Source organism: Salvelinus alpinus, chromosome 30, assembly GCF_045679555.1.
Source record: "Salvelinus alpinus chromosome 30, SLU_Salpinus.1, whole genome shotgun sequence".
NCBI lineage: Eukaryota > Metazoa > Chordata > Actinopteri > Salmoniformes > Salmonidae > Salvelinus > Salvelinus alpinus.
Window position 1 is genome coordinate 29,347,113 of NC_092115.1, and position 15,510 is coordinate 29,362,622.

Sequence of the window (15,510 nt, forward strand, 5' to 3'; positions counted from 1 at the left end):
ATCGAGTAAAACCAAAGTTCCAAAGGCTGGGCCTAATATAGTGTATAAGAGGACATACAAGAGGTTTTGTAGTGATCCCTAGTTGTTGATGTAAAGAATATTTGTTGGTCCGTGGTGTGTAATGAGGAGCAAACAGACGTTGCACTTGACACATTTATGTAATTGCTTATCCCAGTTACTAATAAGCATGCACCCATTAAGAAAATGACTGTAAAAACTGTTAAATCTCTGTGGATTGATGAGGAATTGAAATATTGTAAAGGCAAAAGGAATGGCAAATATGTCTGGCTGCACAACCAATTGACAAACATACTGCAAATTGAGAAATCATGTGACTAAAAAGAAGAAGAAACTACACTATGAAACAAAGGTAAATTACATATAGAATGATAGTAAAATAGCTTTGGAGCACCTTCAATTACATTTTGGGAAAAAGGGCAAACTCAGCTCCATCATTCATTGAATCAGATGGTTCGTTCATCACAAAACCGATTGATATTGCCAACCGCAAGATTGGCACATTTAGGCATGACATGCCAGCAACAAATGCTGACACTACACATCAAGTATATCTGACCAAATTATGAAAGACAATAATTATAATTTTGAATTCCATAAAGTGAGTGTGGAAGAAGTGAAAAAAGTATTGTTGTCTATCAACAATGACAATGCACCGGATCTGACAATTTGGATGGCAAATTACTGAGGATAATAGCGGACGATATTACCACTCCTATTTGCCAAATCTTCAATTTAAGCTTACAAGAAAGTGTGTGCCCTTAGGGCTGGAGGGAACCAAAAGTCATTCTTGCTTACTAAGAATAGTAAAGCCCCCTTCACTGGCTCAAATAGCCGACCAATCAGCCTGTTACCAACCCATATAATTATTTTTTTTAAACTGTGTTTGACCAGATAGAATGCTATTTTATAGTAAACAAATTGACAACAGACTTTCAACACACTTATAGGGAAGGACATTCAACAAGCACAGCACTTACACAAATGACTGATGATTGGCTGAGATAAATTGATGATGAAATGATTGTGGGGGCTGTTTTGTTACACTTCAGCTTTTGACATTATCGATCATAGTCTGCTGCTGGAAAAACTTTTGTGTTATAGCTTTACACCCCCTGCTATATTGTGGATAAAGAGTTACCTGTCTATCAGAACACAGAGGGAGTTCTTTATTGAAAGCCTCTCCAACATAATCCAGGTACAATCAGGAATTACCCAGGGCAGCTGTCTTGGCCCATTACTTTTTTCAATCTTTACTGACAAAATGCCACTGGCTTTGAGTAAAGCCAGTGTGTCTATGTATGCGGATGACTCAACACTATACACGTCAGCTACTACAGCGACTGAAATGACTGCAACACTTAACAAAGATGTGCAGTTAGTTTCAGAATGGGTGGCAAGGAATAAGTTAGTCCTAAATATTTCAAAAACTAAAAGCATTGTATTTGGGACAAATCATTCACTAAACCCTAAACCTCAACTAAATCATGTAATAAATAATGTGTAAATTGACCAAATTGAGGTGACTAAACTGCTTGGAGTAACCCTGGATTATGGTCAAAACGTATTGATACAACAGTAGCCAAGATGGTCCATAATAAAACGCTGCTCTACCTTCTTAACAGCACTATCAACAAGGCAGGTCCTACAGGCTCTAGTTTTGTCGCACCTGGACTACTGTTCATTCATGTGGTCAGGTGCCACAAAGAGGGACTTTGGAAAATTGCAATTGGCTCAGAACACTGCAGCACGGCTGGCCCTTCGATGTACACAGAGAGCAAACATTAATAATATGCATGTCAATCTCTCCTGGCTCAAAGTGGACATGTTGAAAGCACCGAGCTGTCTGTCTAGCACACAGCTCAGACACCCATACATACTCCACAATATATGCCACCAGAGGTCTCTTCACAGTCCCCAAGTCAGGAACAGATTATGGGAGGCACACAGCACTACATAGAGCCATGACTACATGGAACTCTATTCCACATCAGGTAACTTATGCAAGCAGTATAATAAGTTTTAAAAAACAGATGTGTTATAGATATGTGTTAGTGGAGTATGGGCCTGAGGGCACACACTTCGTGTGTTGTGAAATCTGTTATGAATGTATTGTAATGTTTTGAAAATTGTAAATCGGCCTTAACATAATAAATACAAAAACAAATACAAAAGTATTGAACCCCTTTGTTATGGCAAGCTTAAATAGGTTCAGGAATAAAAATGTGCTTAACAAGTCACATAATAAGTTACATGGACTCACTCTGTGTGCAATAATGTTTAACATTGTTTTTGAATGACTACCTCATCTCTGTACCCCACACAAACAATTATCTGTAAGGTTCCTCAGTCGAGCAGTGAATTTCAAACACAGATTCAACCACAAAGACCAGGGAGGTTTTCCAATGCCTCTCAAAGAAGGGCACCTATTGGTAGATGAGTAAAAAAAAATTAAAGTAGACTTTGAATATCTCTTTGAGCATGGTGAAGTTATTAATTACACTTTGGATTGTGTATCAATATACCCAGTCACCACAAAGATACATGGTCTTGCCTAACTCAGTTGCTGGAGGGGGAGGAAATCGTTCAGAGATTTCACCATGAGTCCATTAGTGACTTTAAAACAGTTACAGAGTTTAATGGCTGTGATAGGAGAAAACTGAGGATGGATCAACGACATTGTAGTTATTGCACAATACTTACCTAAATGACAGAGTAAAAAGAAGGAAGCATGTACAGAATAAAAATATTCCAAAACATGCATCCTGTTTGCAATAAGGCACTAAAGTAAAACTGCAAGAAATGTGGCAAAGAAATTCTGAATAGAAAGCCTTAACTTTGGGGCAAATCCAACCACTCTTCATATTTTCAAGCATGGTGGTGGCTGAATCCTGCTATGGGTATGCTTGTCATCAGCAAGGATTAGGGAGTTTTTTAAATGATAAAATGGAATAGAGCTAAGCACAGGCAAAATCCTAGAGGAAAACCTGGTTCAGTCTACTCCACCAGACACTGAGAGATGAATTCACCTTTCAGCAGGAAAATAACCTAAAACACAAGGCCAAATCTACACTGGAGTTGGTTACCAAGAAGACAGTCAATGTTCCTGAGTGGCTAAGTTACATTTTTCACTTAAATCTGCTTGAAAATGGTTGTCTAGTAATCAACAACCAATTTGACATAGCTTGGATAATTTTTTAAAGAATAATGTGCAAATATTGTATAATCCAGGTGTGCAAAGCTCTTAGAGACTTACCCAGAAATAGAAGCTGTAATCGCTGCCAAATGTGATTCTAACATGTTGTACACTGTATTTCTGGCATAAAAAATTATCTGTAAAACGTTACTTCATAGCTCTAGTGATGTGTGGTTATGGACACTCATATCAGACTGAAACGGAACCCCCACACCCCCCACACACAACAAAAGACAATCAAAAGGTTCGGGGCTGGACCAAAAACATCCGGGGCTGAAGCCCAGGCCTAACGACGCCTGTCGTCACCCAACTACTGTTCGTCACCCATCCAAAGTTATCCCTTGTGGGTTTGTTTGGAGTAGGCCTACATGTCCTTCTCATTTGGTTACTTAAGTTTCATCTGGAATACAATTGAGAAATTGGTGCCATGATAGGCATGGTAGGATTTTGACCTTGAATTCTTATCTAATGCATAAAAGGCTGGCATAACCCTAACCTTTCCCCAAGATTTCATGGCTCAAAATATCATGGTGAAAAGCCATTTAAACTATTATGGACAGTAGTATCAAGTCAGTGAACTTTGCTTATTTGAAGAATTAGAAGCTTACAATCTTACTCTCCGAAACCCTGCCTGATGAATAATTCCTGAACCCTTACTAGACAGGACTACACCATTCTGATTCCTCATAAAGGGACTGTTTTAATCTAGCCCCCATCTCACTGGTGGACGTGTATTTGGATGTTCTGTGTTTTGCTCTTTCTACCAGTGTGTCTGTGTATCTCTCGCTCAAGCTCTCTGTCTATGTCTATCTACACATTCTCTGACAGGGCAACACAGCTTCTAAACCCTCATGAAGTCTTCCTGATGACCTGAGGGAGCTACACTACCAGGTCAAAAGTTTTAGAACACCTGCAGTACTCGTTCAAGAGTTTTTCTGTATTTTTACTATGTTCTACATTGTAGAATAATAGTGAAGACATCAAAACTATGAAATAACACATATGGAATCATGTAGTAACCAAAAAGTGATAAACAAACCAAAATATATTTTATATTTGTGATGACAGCTTTGCATACCGTGGCATTCTCTCAACCAGCTTCATGAGGTACAGTAGTCACCTGGAATGCATTTCAATTAACAGGTGTACCTTCTTAAACGTGAATTTGTGCAATTTCTTTCCTTCTTAGTGCATTTGAGCCAATCAGTTGTGTTGTGACAAGATAAGGGAGTATACAGAAGATAGCCCTATTTGGTAAAAGACCAATTCCATATTATGGCAAGAACAGCTCAAATAAGCAAAGAGAAATGCCAGTCCATCATTACTTATAGAAATGAAGGTCAGTCAATATGGAAAATGTCAAAAACGTTGAACGTTTCTTCAAGTGCAGTCGCGAAAACCATCAAGCGCTATGATATAACTGGCTCTCATGAGGACCGCCACAGGAATGGAAGACCCAGAGTTACCTCTGCTGCAGAGGGTAAGTTCATTAGAGTTACCAGCCTCAGAAATTGCAGCCCAAATAAATGCTTCACAGAGTTCAAGTAACAGACAAATCTCAACATCAACTGTTCAGAGGAGACTACGTGAATCAGGCCTTCATTGTCGCATTGCTGCAAAGAAACCACTACTGAAGGACACCAATAATAAGAAGAGACTTGCATGGGCCAAGGAACACGAGCAATGGACATTAGACCGGTGGAAACATGTCCTTTGGTCTGGAGTCCAAAATGTTGATTTTTGGTTCCAACCGCTGTGTCTTTCTGAGACGCGGTGCGGGTTAATGGATGATCTCCGCATGTGTTTTTCCCACAGTAAAGCATGGAGGTGTTATGGTGTGGGGGTGCTTTCCAGCATGGCTGCCACAGCATTCTGCAGCTATACACCATCCCATCTGGTTTGTTCATTTGTTTTTGACAATGACCCAACACAACTCCATGCTGTGTAAGGGCTATTTTACCAAAAAGAAGAGTGATGGAGTGCTGCATCAGATGACCTGGCCTCCACAATCCCCCAACCTCAACCAAATTGATATGGTTTGGGATGAGTCGGACCGCAGAGTAAAGGAAAAGCAGCCAACAAGTGCTCAGCATATGTGGGAACTCCTTCAAGACTGTTGGAAAAGCATTCCAGGTGAAGCTGGTTGAGAGAATGCCAAGATTGTGCCAAGCTGTCATCAAGGCAAAGGGTAGCTATTTGAAGAATCTCAAATATAAAATATATTTAGATTTGTTTAACACTTTTTTGGTTACTACATGATTCCATATGTGTTATTTCATTGTTTTAATGTCTTCACTATTATTCTACAATGTAGAAAATAGTAAAAATAAAGAAAAACCCTTGAATGAGTAGGTGTTCTAAAACTTTTGACCGGTTGTGTATACTATAGCTACCAGGCTGCCCAGGCTGTTCTGTTCCCCTCATGGAAGATGAAAGTCCACTACTCAAACAGAATATGTAAAACCTCACATCCACCCACAGTACACACAGTAGCCCCCCAATAACCACCCAGCTGCACACACCCACTGTACATCAAAACTGAAACACTCCGTAATGGTACAAAACATCCACTCCACTCAACTTCTGTAAACACAGGAGCCAGGATTAATCGACTGTAACCATAGGTTGTGTATGTATCTAGGCTGTGCAACCCTAAGCAACTGAATAATGTAAGCTCATAATCCAAACAAAGCAAACATAGATACACAAATACATTTCTTACATTTTGGTCATTTAGCACAGTGGTTCTCAAACTGTGGGGCGTGCCCCTGGGGTTGGCGGGGGGGTCCCAACTAGCCCATGTCAGCTAATGTTTTTTAGCTCATAGATTTTGTGGTTTGAGTCAACTCAAATATCATATGAATTAACATTAGACATGGCAAAATGTCAAGAATTGCAAAGTTAGTTTTAAATTTACAAAAATGTTCTCTGCACCCCATGACAAAATGTGTAGAATTGCAGGAAATATGCTTTAAACCTAAAACAAAAAGGATCTCCACCAACAAGAGAGGTGTGAACAGTTGGTGTCATGAGCAGTGCTTGTACCCATAGAAATAGACATGGCGTGTGCAGGGGTGGTGTGGAATGTTCCCCAATGCTGGAGGGGGGGGGGCCTGAGTGAAAAGGTTTGGGAACTCTTGATTTAGCAGACGGTCTTATGCAGACCTACTTAGTCAGTGCATTCAACTAAGTATACTTATACATATGGTATAGGTTAGGTTCCATACCAGTGCAATAACAAAGCCTAAAAGCTTTCAAAAGAGGCCTATGTGTTCAGTAGCCTACTGAGTGCAGAAAAAATAAACATTTAACCTAAAACAGAGATCTAGATGGGCATTGGAAGGAGGAAAAACCCCACCTAGAACTAAAACAGGACACATTGTGAAATAAAAAAGAAAAGATAAGAGAAAATGACATTTTACATAGTTATTTATTTTGTTTTATTATGTAAGAAAATAAGACAAAGCAACATTGTTCTACTCCTTACATTTTTATTTTCAATGGCACACAAGGTGAAATTCTTACCCGTTTGGCAAAAACAAAACAGAACAAAACACAACCAATAAAATGGGAATGCATCATGATAATTTTCAGTAGTACTGTACTTATAAACTCTATATAATCTTTTAAATATCTCTGGATGACACCAACGAATGGGAAAACTAGAGCATTTTAAAACTTAATTTGCATAGCTTAAGTGTTAAAACAAAATAGCTTTGTCCATGAACTATATATTATACCAAATGTCTATCAACTACAACATGAATGTGTTGCTAAAAGCAAAAAAATGGACACAGATGATGAAATGACAGGTAGATAACCAAACTTTGCTGGACAGTGACAGTATGCCTTGAACCAATGTCAAATGAGAACCTCAGAGTTGAATCATGCATTCTCACTTCTGACATTTTGGTTTTGAGTAAGGCCTTTTTGTACAAAAACTAAACTGGAATTGACAACAACAAAAAAACATGGTAAAACAGTTGGCATTTTCATAGAAAAATCATATCAAATTAACTGGTAAACCACAAGAGGCTTAAGTCAAGTTTTTTTCTGTGGATGAATTTGATTATTTTAGCATTAACATCTGTAGTTATCTCTTAAGGCTTGGAATGGGTCCCCACAATTGTAGTGCTTGACTGCATTACAAACTATTTCTAGGATAGAACAGAGAAGCATCATCAAACAAAATACATCTCAAATAGTTGCATTGTACTTACAAAAATTGTCTCTTAATACATCTTGGCATTCAAATATTGGTGGATTTTCAAAAAAGTATGTATATTTTCTGATTTATAGCGTATTGTTTGTATTAAAGTTAAGTACATTCTCCCCACAGTTGATCGATGGAAGGAAGACTTGCATGAGCTCGCATTTTCCCCTTTAGAGGACTTCAGGAGGGATCTGTGAATACTTACCGAGACAAATAACAATCAGATAGGAACGTAACGGATAACGTCCACAGTGACTGTGCATGAAATGTCAAATTAGATAATACAATAGTACACAGAGCTCCTCTATGAGCTTGCCAGTCCCTCTTCATCTCTTGGCCTCTATTTAAAATACAGCTCTGGCGCCCTCTCTAGGCCCAAGGGGACTTTGCTCGAACCTGCGAGTCACACCCCACTCCTTGTCCTGACACCACCCCATCAATCTTAAGGAGGCAGAATATGTACACAGATCACACATACAAAGACCCTCAACCTCTTAGGAAAACAGGAAAGAGTGGATCAGGCTGTCATCAGCGGATTTGTTGTTCTACTACATCGTATGACTGTCCCATGCTGACCTTTTACGTGCTGCTTCTACCTCAGGTAAAAAACACAAATAAGATGATGTGAAAGTGACAGGCAAATAAGAGGAATACATTACAGAGGAGGTTTTTCTTTTTTCCCAGCCACCACCAGTGTCCAATGGCTTTTCTCTCTCCCTGGAGTAGGCTGGGTCAGTGTATAGTCATTCAAACACATTGTAACATAACACTGCATTAAAATCTCTCCCATCGGCTTCTTCACAAAGCCCCTACATGCACAGCACACACAAATTCCTTTGTACTTCCACATACAATCTCTCTACCTGAAAATGCCTTGGATGTTTATTTCCGGGAAGCAAATTACATTTTTGCATTGCCTTCTTGCTATGCCCTCTCTCATTACTGTTTTTATTTTATTTAACCTTTATTTAACTAGGCAAGTGAGTTAAGAACAAATCATTTTTTACAATGACGGTCTACCCCGGCCAAACCCGGACGACGCTGGGCCAATTGTGTGCCGCCCTATGGCTCTCCCAATCACGGCCGGATGTGATTCAATCTGGATGCGAACCAGGGACTGTAGTGTCGCCTCTTGCACAGAGATGCAGTGCCTTAGACCGCTGCGCCACTCGGGAGCCCAAAATGACTAAAATCACCTCGAAGTTTAGTTAATGCATCCACAGCATGGGCCAAAACACCACACTACATAGACAGCACATGGAGGGGCACAGGTTAAAACAGAGTGAATATAGAGGAAAGAAGCCCTGCCTGCAAAATAAAAAAGCTTTGGAAGGCGGAACAGAACGCATTTGGTGAAGATAGAGTTTAAGGTGATGAAGCTAGCTTACTCAGAATGGTCTGCATGACATACAGTATTGTTTGCGTTGGTATTTTGTCAGACTCTTGGTAAAGGAATTGCAGGTCAACATGCTGACATAATCTGTCAGACTGGCTATCCCTTACTTACCTCTCTGCATGGAAAGAAAAAAAGTAAATATCAATGGAATAATGACAAAATGGCTGCCAAGAATGGTATGTGTTACATCATTGGTCAAGTGGAAAAGACATCCGCCATCTTCTTTACTTAGATATTATCACTGTTGGATGAGATGACTGGCCATTTAGCCTACCCAGGGTTGTGCCCTCTAGGGGAGAAGGGGAGGGGAGAGGAGTGGTGGCTCGGTTGGGTTCTTCAGTGGCTATGACTCGGGGAGGATGGAGAGGCGGGGGAGGGGGTTTATGAGGGAGGAGGTTGGGGTGGGTGTGTTACTCCCTCTTGTCCGCTGCTTTGGACTGCTCCCTCTCGATCATACAGCGACGCACAATGCTGTCGAAACTCCCCAGGTAGAACAGAGCAACGGTCCGGAACAGCCCCATGGTCACAATCTGCACAGAAGTCACAATAACATTATGAGCCCTAGTCACTATTCACGATCACCAGAGTTAGACAGGAACACAGTTTTGGGACAATCTATTGTTATGTTATAATCATATAAAATATGACTTAATTCTATCTCTATGGTTATAATAGATGTGTAATAGATACACAATTGCTTTGGTAAGTTGATTGTTAAGGTTCAGTTAACGCATGTTTACCAAAAGACCCCAGAGTAATATCCTGGGTGTGTTGTAATGGGGCCGTGTACATTCCTGTACTGTTGTTACCTGCTGGAGGCCCTCTGTGATGGAGGTGACAGGTGACATTCCACAGGTGAGAGCCGAGAGCATGTATCCGTCAGGCCCCACAGAGCTGTTGAAGTTCCCCTGCTGTAGGGGTCACAAAGACATGGCCGTCCGAAAAAACGCTTCATCACACTTCTAGAGAGCAATTCTCTCTATGGTCCTGACTGGAAGGGATGTACAGATAAAGCTTTTTGTGTTGGCCTAAGGCAGAGTAAATGTGATAGCGACAGTTGTTGAGAATGCAGTTTCTTACCACAGCATCCTTGACCACAATTTTAGCAACCTGTTCCGGCTGAGTCACCCCAGACGTCTCGGAGATCAGCCTGGTCTCTAAAGGCTATGGAAGGACGAAGAGAGAAAATATAACGCGAGGCGTCAGAGTAAAAGACAAAAGAAGAGAACATTTCCACTTTTTTTCATGAGGAGACTTACCTTCGTCCTATTCTCCTCTGCTAGTCCTGGTGTGTCAGTGTCAGGGGGGTAGGCAATTGTCACATAGATATTATATGGCTTCATCTGCATGGAGGAGTAGGGGAAAGAGTACATTAAATTAGCCACAAAGAGGCCTTTTGGCCTCCAACGTGGGTAGGAGGAGGAACTAAATACTACCCACTTCCATCTGCAGGGACTCAGCCAGACCACGAAGGGCAAACTTGGACGGGGAGTAGGCAGTGTAGCCGAACAGGCCGATCTGGCCGGCCTGGGAGGAGACAAACATGATGCGTCCCATCCTCCTCTCCTTCATAGTGGTGATTACAGCCCGTGTGGGATACACACTGCCCAGGTAGTTCACCTCCATCAGACTCTGTTATAGACAAGGGAAGGAGCACAAAAAGTCATTAATGATGTATTATTATTATTAATAATAATAAAAGCTGAGCAATACCCATACTACTAACAATAGCCCTGCAATATGTTGCGTGTTATATTTCTGTGCAGTTTCCATAGTAATAGAATTTCTCTGGAGGGAGGCCTAATGAATTCAGACCCTTAACGAGGCCTGTGACCAGCAGTGGAATGCCAGGATGAGAAGGAGCTAGGCTAGCAGCACCAGCAGAGCCAGGCTCCTTCCAGGAATTGTAATGAAGCCCAATAAATATACTGAACAAAAATATAAATGCAACATGTAACAATTTCAACGATTTTACTGAGTCACAGTTCATACAAGGAAATCAGTAAATTGAAATAAATGAATAGTCCCTAATCTATGGATTTCACATGACTGGGCAGGGGTGCAGCCATGGGTGAACCTGGGAGGGCATAGGCACACCCACTGGGGAGCCAGGCTCAGCCAATCAGAAAGAGTTATTCGCCACAAAAGGGCTTTATTACAGACAGAAATACTTCTGTTTCATCAGCTGTCGGGGTGGCTGGTCTCAGACGACCCCGCAGGTGAAGAAGCCGGATGTTCAGGTCCTGGGCTGGAGTGGTTACATGTGGTCTGCGGTAGCGAAGTCGGTTGGACGTACTGCCAAATACTCTAAAATGACATTGGAGGCGGCTTATGGTAGAGAAATGAACATTAAATTGTCTGGCAACAGCTCTGGTGAACATGCCTGCAGTCAGCATGCCAATTGCACGCTCTCTCAAAACATGAGACATTGTGTTGTGTGACAAAACTGCACAATTTAGAGTGGCCTTTTATTGTCCCCAGCACAAGGTGCACCTGTGTAATGATCACGCCGTTTAATCAGCTTCTTGATATGCCCCACCTGTCAGGTGGATGGATTATCTTGGCAAAGGAGACATGCTCACTAACCGGGATGTAAACAAATTTGAGCACAAAATGTTTTGAGAGAAATAAGCTTGTATGGTACATTTCTGATGTTGGGTTTATATTTTATTCAGTATACATTAGAATGTGAACAGCCACACACAACCTCATTTACCCTTGGTCATTATCTTAGTATTGGAACAATCCCTTCATGCACACACTTGTGAACACACACACGTACACGCACAATCTAATTTTCCTTCAGTTATTATCTCTGAATCTGGACAATCCCTTGACTGTGAGAGAGCGAAGAAACCCTCCACCTCTTCAGCCTTGAATTAACCCGCTCTCTCATTCTTCCACTGCAATCCAATCTGCTGCAGACCTAGACTGCATTCTCATCTTGCCTTATGGTTTGCTAACTGCATCTTTAAACTAAAAGCTGAACCCTTGATTCCACCTTCAGACACACATCAAACCCATTGACTTTTCAGACTGGGAATCTAAAGTTAGTTTTGGCACAACATCAATGTTTCTGAAGCAGGTGTTGGTAGGTGTTGGGTTTGGGTTTCTGTGTTCACCCTTCCAGCCCTGTCTGTCTATTCCCCTGGTTAGTTACAGTAGCCTCCCCAACCTACTAGTTACCTACTTACTCTGAAGCGCTCCACCTCCACCTCCTCAAACTTCCCAGAGAAGGACGTCCCAGCACAGTTCACCAGCATGTCCACCGGACCAAGCTTCTCTTGACACTAAATGGATTAAAATTGCATTGATGTTGTAATTTGCAAATAGTTATACAAAAGTTCAAATCACCAATGTTCCCTCAATTTTTTTTATGTAACTGAGCAAATATCAGGTCTGCTGAGCGCAAACTTGAACCTTGTGAAAATTATGTGTAACTTTTGGTACACATTTACTGTGATCAATGAGGCTGTACCCGCTTTAAGTTACAGTTATAACATTGGTCAAGTAGGCTACTGTAGCTATTTGATCATAATGTAGGCATACCAGACTGGCCTACCATAAAAAACAACGGAGAAAATGCATCCCATAACATTCTAACATGGAAATAGCTGCTCTATCATTCAGCCTACAGTAGCAGCCAATGTGTAGTGTTCAATGTAGGCCTACATTCCATGAGACTTTTAGAAAAAATCATGCAGGGCTTATCCACTTGTCCTTCAGACCAGGAGGTGACTGAAAATGTTGTGTCGTTTAATGCAAGATACCACTTTACAAAATAAAATGCATTATTATTCCCATACCATTATTACAGAGAATCAGACAAATTATTCTACCCTCTGACTATTGGCTACTTAGCTTATTCAAGACTGTCTCAAAATACAACACTACCCTTTTAGACAGAAACATTATTATTTACCTGACATCTTTACCTGACTTTACCTGCGTAGGTTTTGTGCCCTTGTAGGAAGCAACCACTCCCCCATTGCTGACTAGAAATTAGCTATAACTGGGCTAATAACTCACTTACTAGAAAAAAAAATATGAACAAATGTGCACACGTGGCTACATGCAGCTCTCGCTTTGATCTTAAAACAAGCGCATCTACTTGAACACTCATGCTGTGAACACAGTCCAGTTCAAAGTGAATGGCACAGATCCACATATGGCAATGGTCTATTTGCATATAGGGATACTGCATCTCTGGTTATGGCGCACCGGATTGGTAGAGTATAGGTTGTGCCTGTCAATGCAATAGAATCTTACTCCAATGTGCTCTGCCTACAAGAAAATCTCTTGCATAGTTAGCTTTTTTTCACTATGTTGCATTGAAAGTGTCTGATATTACGTTGATTCGATCCCAATTCTCACAGTAGAGGGAAACATTGATAGTGTTAACTAAAAGGTAAAACCTAGAAAGTTGAGTGAAGTTCAATCACGTGCTTCTCTGCGGGGGCTGATATTTCCTCTGCGAAGCAGTCCCGGGAGAGCTGTGCTCCTGCGAACAACTTAGAGGGAACATTGCCTATCACTTTGATTTACCTGCTTAATCACACTTTCCACCTGTCCGTAGTCCTTGGACACGTCAACTGATATGCAGAGCACAACCTGAGTGGAAGAGGAATACGAATAACAAAACAGTCAGTGTAAGAAGTTGCTAATGTGATCATTAGGGTCAATATTTTATCATTTACTTGCATCCAAAAAAAAGCTACAAAAAAAGAGCATTGTCTTTCTTCTTCCAGGTTGTACTAAAACATGTAGCTACATAATACATACCTGCTTGTCATTAATTGCACATTTCTCTACTTCTTTTTTCGCTTGAACCAATTTACTCTAAAGAAAAAGACAGAAGGCTTGATAAATGTTCTGTCTGGGTGAAGAACAGGGCAAAAGAGTCAAGGACATTGATGTTTTGTTTATTTCTGCTAACCTCGTCTCTTGCCACTAGTGTGATGAAGGCTCCTTGTCTGTAGCACTCCATAGCAATGCTTTTCCCTATTCCACTGGAGCCTCCAGTGACCTGCAGGTTAAGAGGTGGTAGGTGAGAGAGGAGGGGCATTCCTTATAAAGTTAAATACAAGGGCTGTGCCCTGGGGGTCAAAGTCCAACATATATAGGTAATTATAAACTGGGTGGTTTGAACCCTGAATGCTGACAGCTGTGGTATATCAGACTGTTATACCATGGGTATGACACCACATGTATTTTTACTGCTCTTGTTATGCTGGTAACCAGTTTATAATAGCAATAAGGCACCTCGGGGGTTTGTGTTATATGGCCAATATACTAAACCCTCTCGTGCCTTATTGCTTAATTATAATGTGACTTTTGCAAGTTAGTACATGTGTTTCTTTTACACAAATGTCCTGGTTTTGACTAGCTTTGACTACCTACAGATGCAAACCACAGATGCCAGTATTGAAATACTACTTTTCACTTCCAACTGGAAAACTGATGTGTTACTAGCTGTCAATTCGTTGTAGGTGTGCCGTAGACGAGATGAGCTATCTGTTGCGTGCACGCGCAGTTTCTTGGGAAATATATTCAACTGCAACACCTACAGTACAATGGTTTCAACACTGGTCACTTACCACGACGTGTGCCCCATTTAATTTGAGAGGTTTTGGGCTAATCAAAGGGGATATCATATACAACAACAACACGAAGGCAACGATGAATGCAGCAACGACTAGAAGCATGATAAAAGGCAAAAGGAGCCACCAGGAATTGAAGAAAAGCCAATCCGTGATCGTTGAACTCAACCATTCCTCATAGGACATGGGTGAAACTGCCAGTTTGGTTAGCTTAGTAGCTAACGTTCGCTTTTGGACTCGGTAGGAGCGAATCGCGGGGGCTGGTCAAAGGGATGGCGATGAAACACAGAGGAGTTTTTTTAGCAGTATATTTGGCAGCGAGTCAGAAACATTTCCCCTAAGACCAATTGCTGTTGTGGACCCACACTGAGTTATAAGGTGGACCTTGGCTCTACGATCTTGCATTCTGTTCCTGCCTAGCTACAACATGAACCAAAACAAATCGGCCGCTGTAAAACAGATAAGAATAACGAAGTACTTCCGGGTCACGGATTTTTTGAACATTTTTAAAACAAGATTTCCTTCCTGTATGCTTTGTAAATGCACAGTACGTTGTGACGCAGAAAAATGGGAGTCATTATACTCAGCAGTATTTCTAGGTTTCAAGTCCACAACGTTTAGACCCAGAGGACCTTCACTGCGCATTTTGCGGCCAATAAAGAGTGGCCAATCAGTTTAAATCCAGTAGTTTTTTCATGTTGGACATTCATATTACACCCTACACCATTTTCAGTACGTTGTGTCACTTCTAGTTTACAAATCCACAGTTCTGTGGGTTTTATGCTGGACTACAACCCAAAAAGGTGTATTGCCGCCACCGACTGGACAGGTTGAAACTAAAACAAGGTAAAATTTTTATCCATATCTGATAGTGAAACTAACTTTATCCACCCAAATAACAATAGTACATTGACAAAACAAAACTCCAACTTCTTCCTTCTTTCAATTCCCCATATCTCCCTTCTCAGGCTCTACGGCTTGTGATAATATTCCATGCAATTCCTTCCAGAGAAATCTTTCAGCCCCAGGATCCGCTCTCACAATGATATCTATCTACCTGGACCTTCTCACCACCTTGGCAGTAGCA

The 15,510-nt window shown here is 41.1% G+C and overlaps 1 protein-coding gene across 1 annotated transcript; it reads right to left on the bottom strand.

The window, feature by feature from the left end:
• Positions 1-6,684: 6,684 nt before the first annotated feature.
• LOC139559793 (3-dehydrosphinganine reductase-like) lies at positions 6,685-15,097 on the bottom strand. The gene is made up of 10 exons (XM_071376148.1): positions 14,421-15,097; positions 13,760-13,849; positions 13,606-13,662; positions 13,369-13,434; positions 12,018-12,113; positions 10,264-10,455; positions 10,083-10,166; positions 9,904-9,987; positions 9,633-9,734; positions 6,685-9,353 (listed from the first exon to the last, which is right to left on the bottom strand). Exons 1-10 carry the CDS (start codon positions 14,607-14,609, stop codon positions 9,234-9,236), a joined length of 1,080 nt encoding a protein of 359 aa, XP_071232249.1. The 5' UTR covers positions 14,610-15,097; the 3' UTR covers positions 6,685-9,233.
• Positions 15,098-15,510: the final 413 nt, after the last annotated feature.

Coding starts and splice junctions, on each gene's coding strand:
- LOC139559793 (XM_071376148.1), bottom strand. CDS start 14,609: ATGTCCTATGAGGAATGGTTGAGTTCAACGATCACGGATTGGCTTTTC. Junction 13,663..13,759: donor CACTAGTGGCAAGAGACGAG/GTTAGCAGAAAT, acceptor CTTTTTCTTTAG/AGTAAATTGGTTCAAGCGAA. Junction 9,735..9,903: donor TTGTGGTCAAGGATGCTGTG/GTAAGAAACTGC, acceptor TGACCCCTACAG/CAGGGGAACTTCAACAGCTC.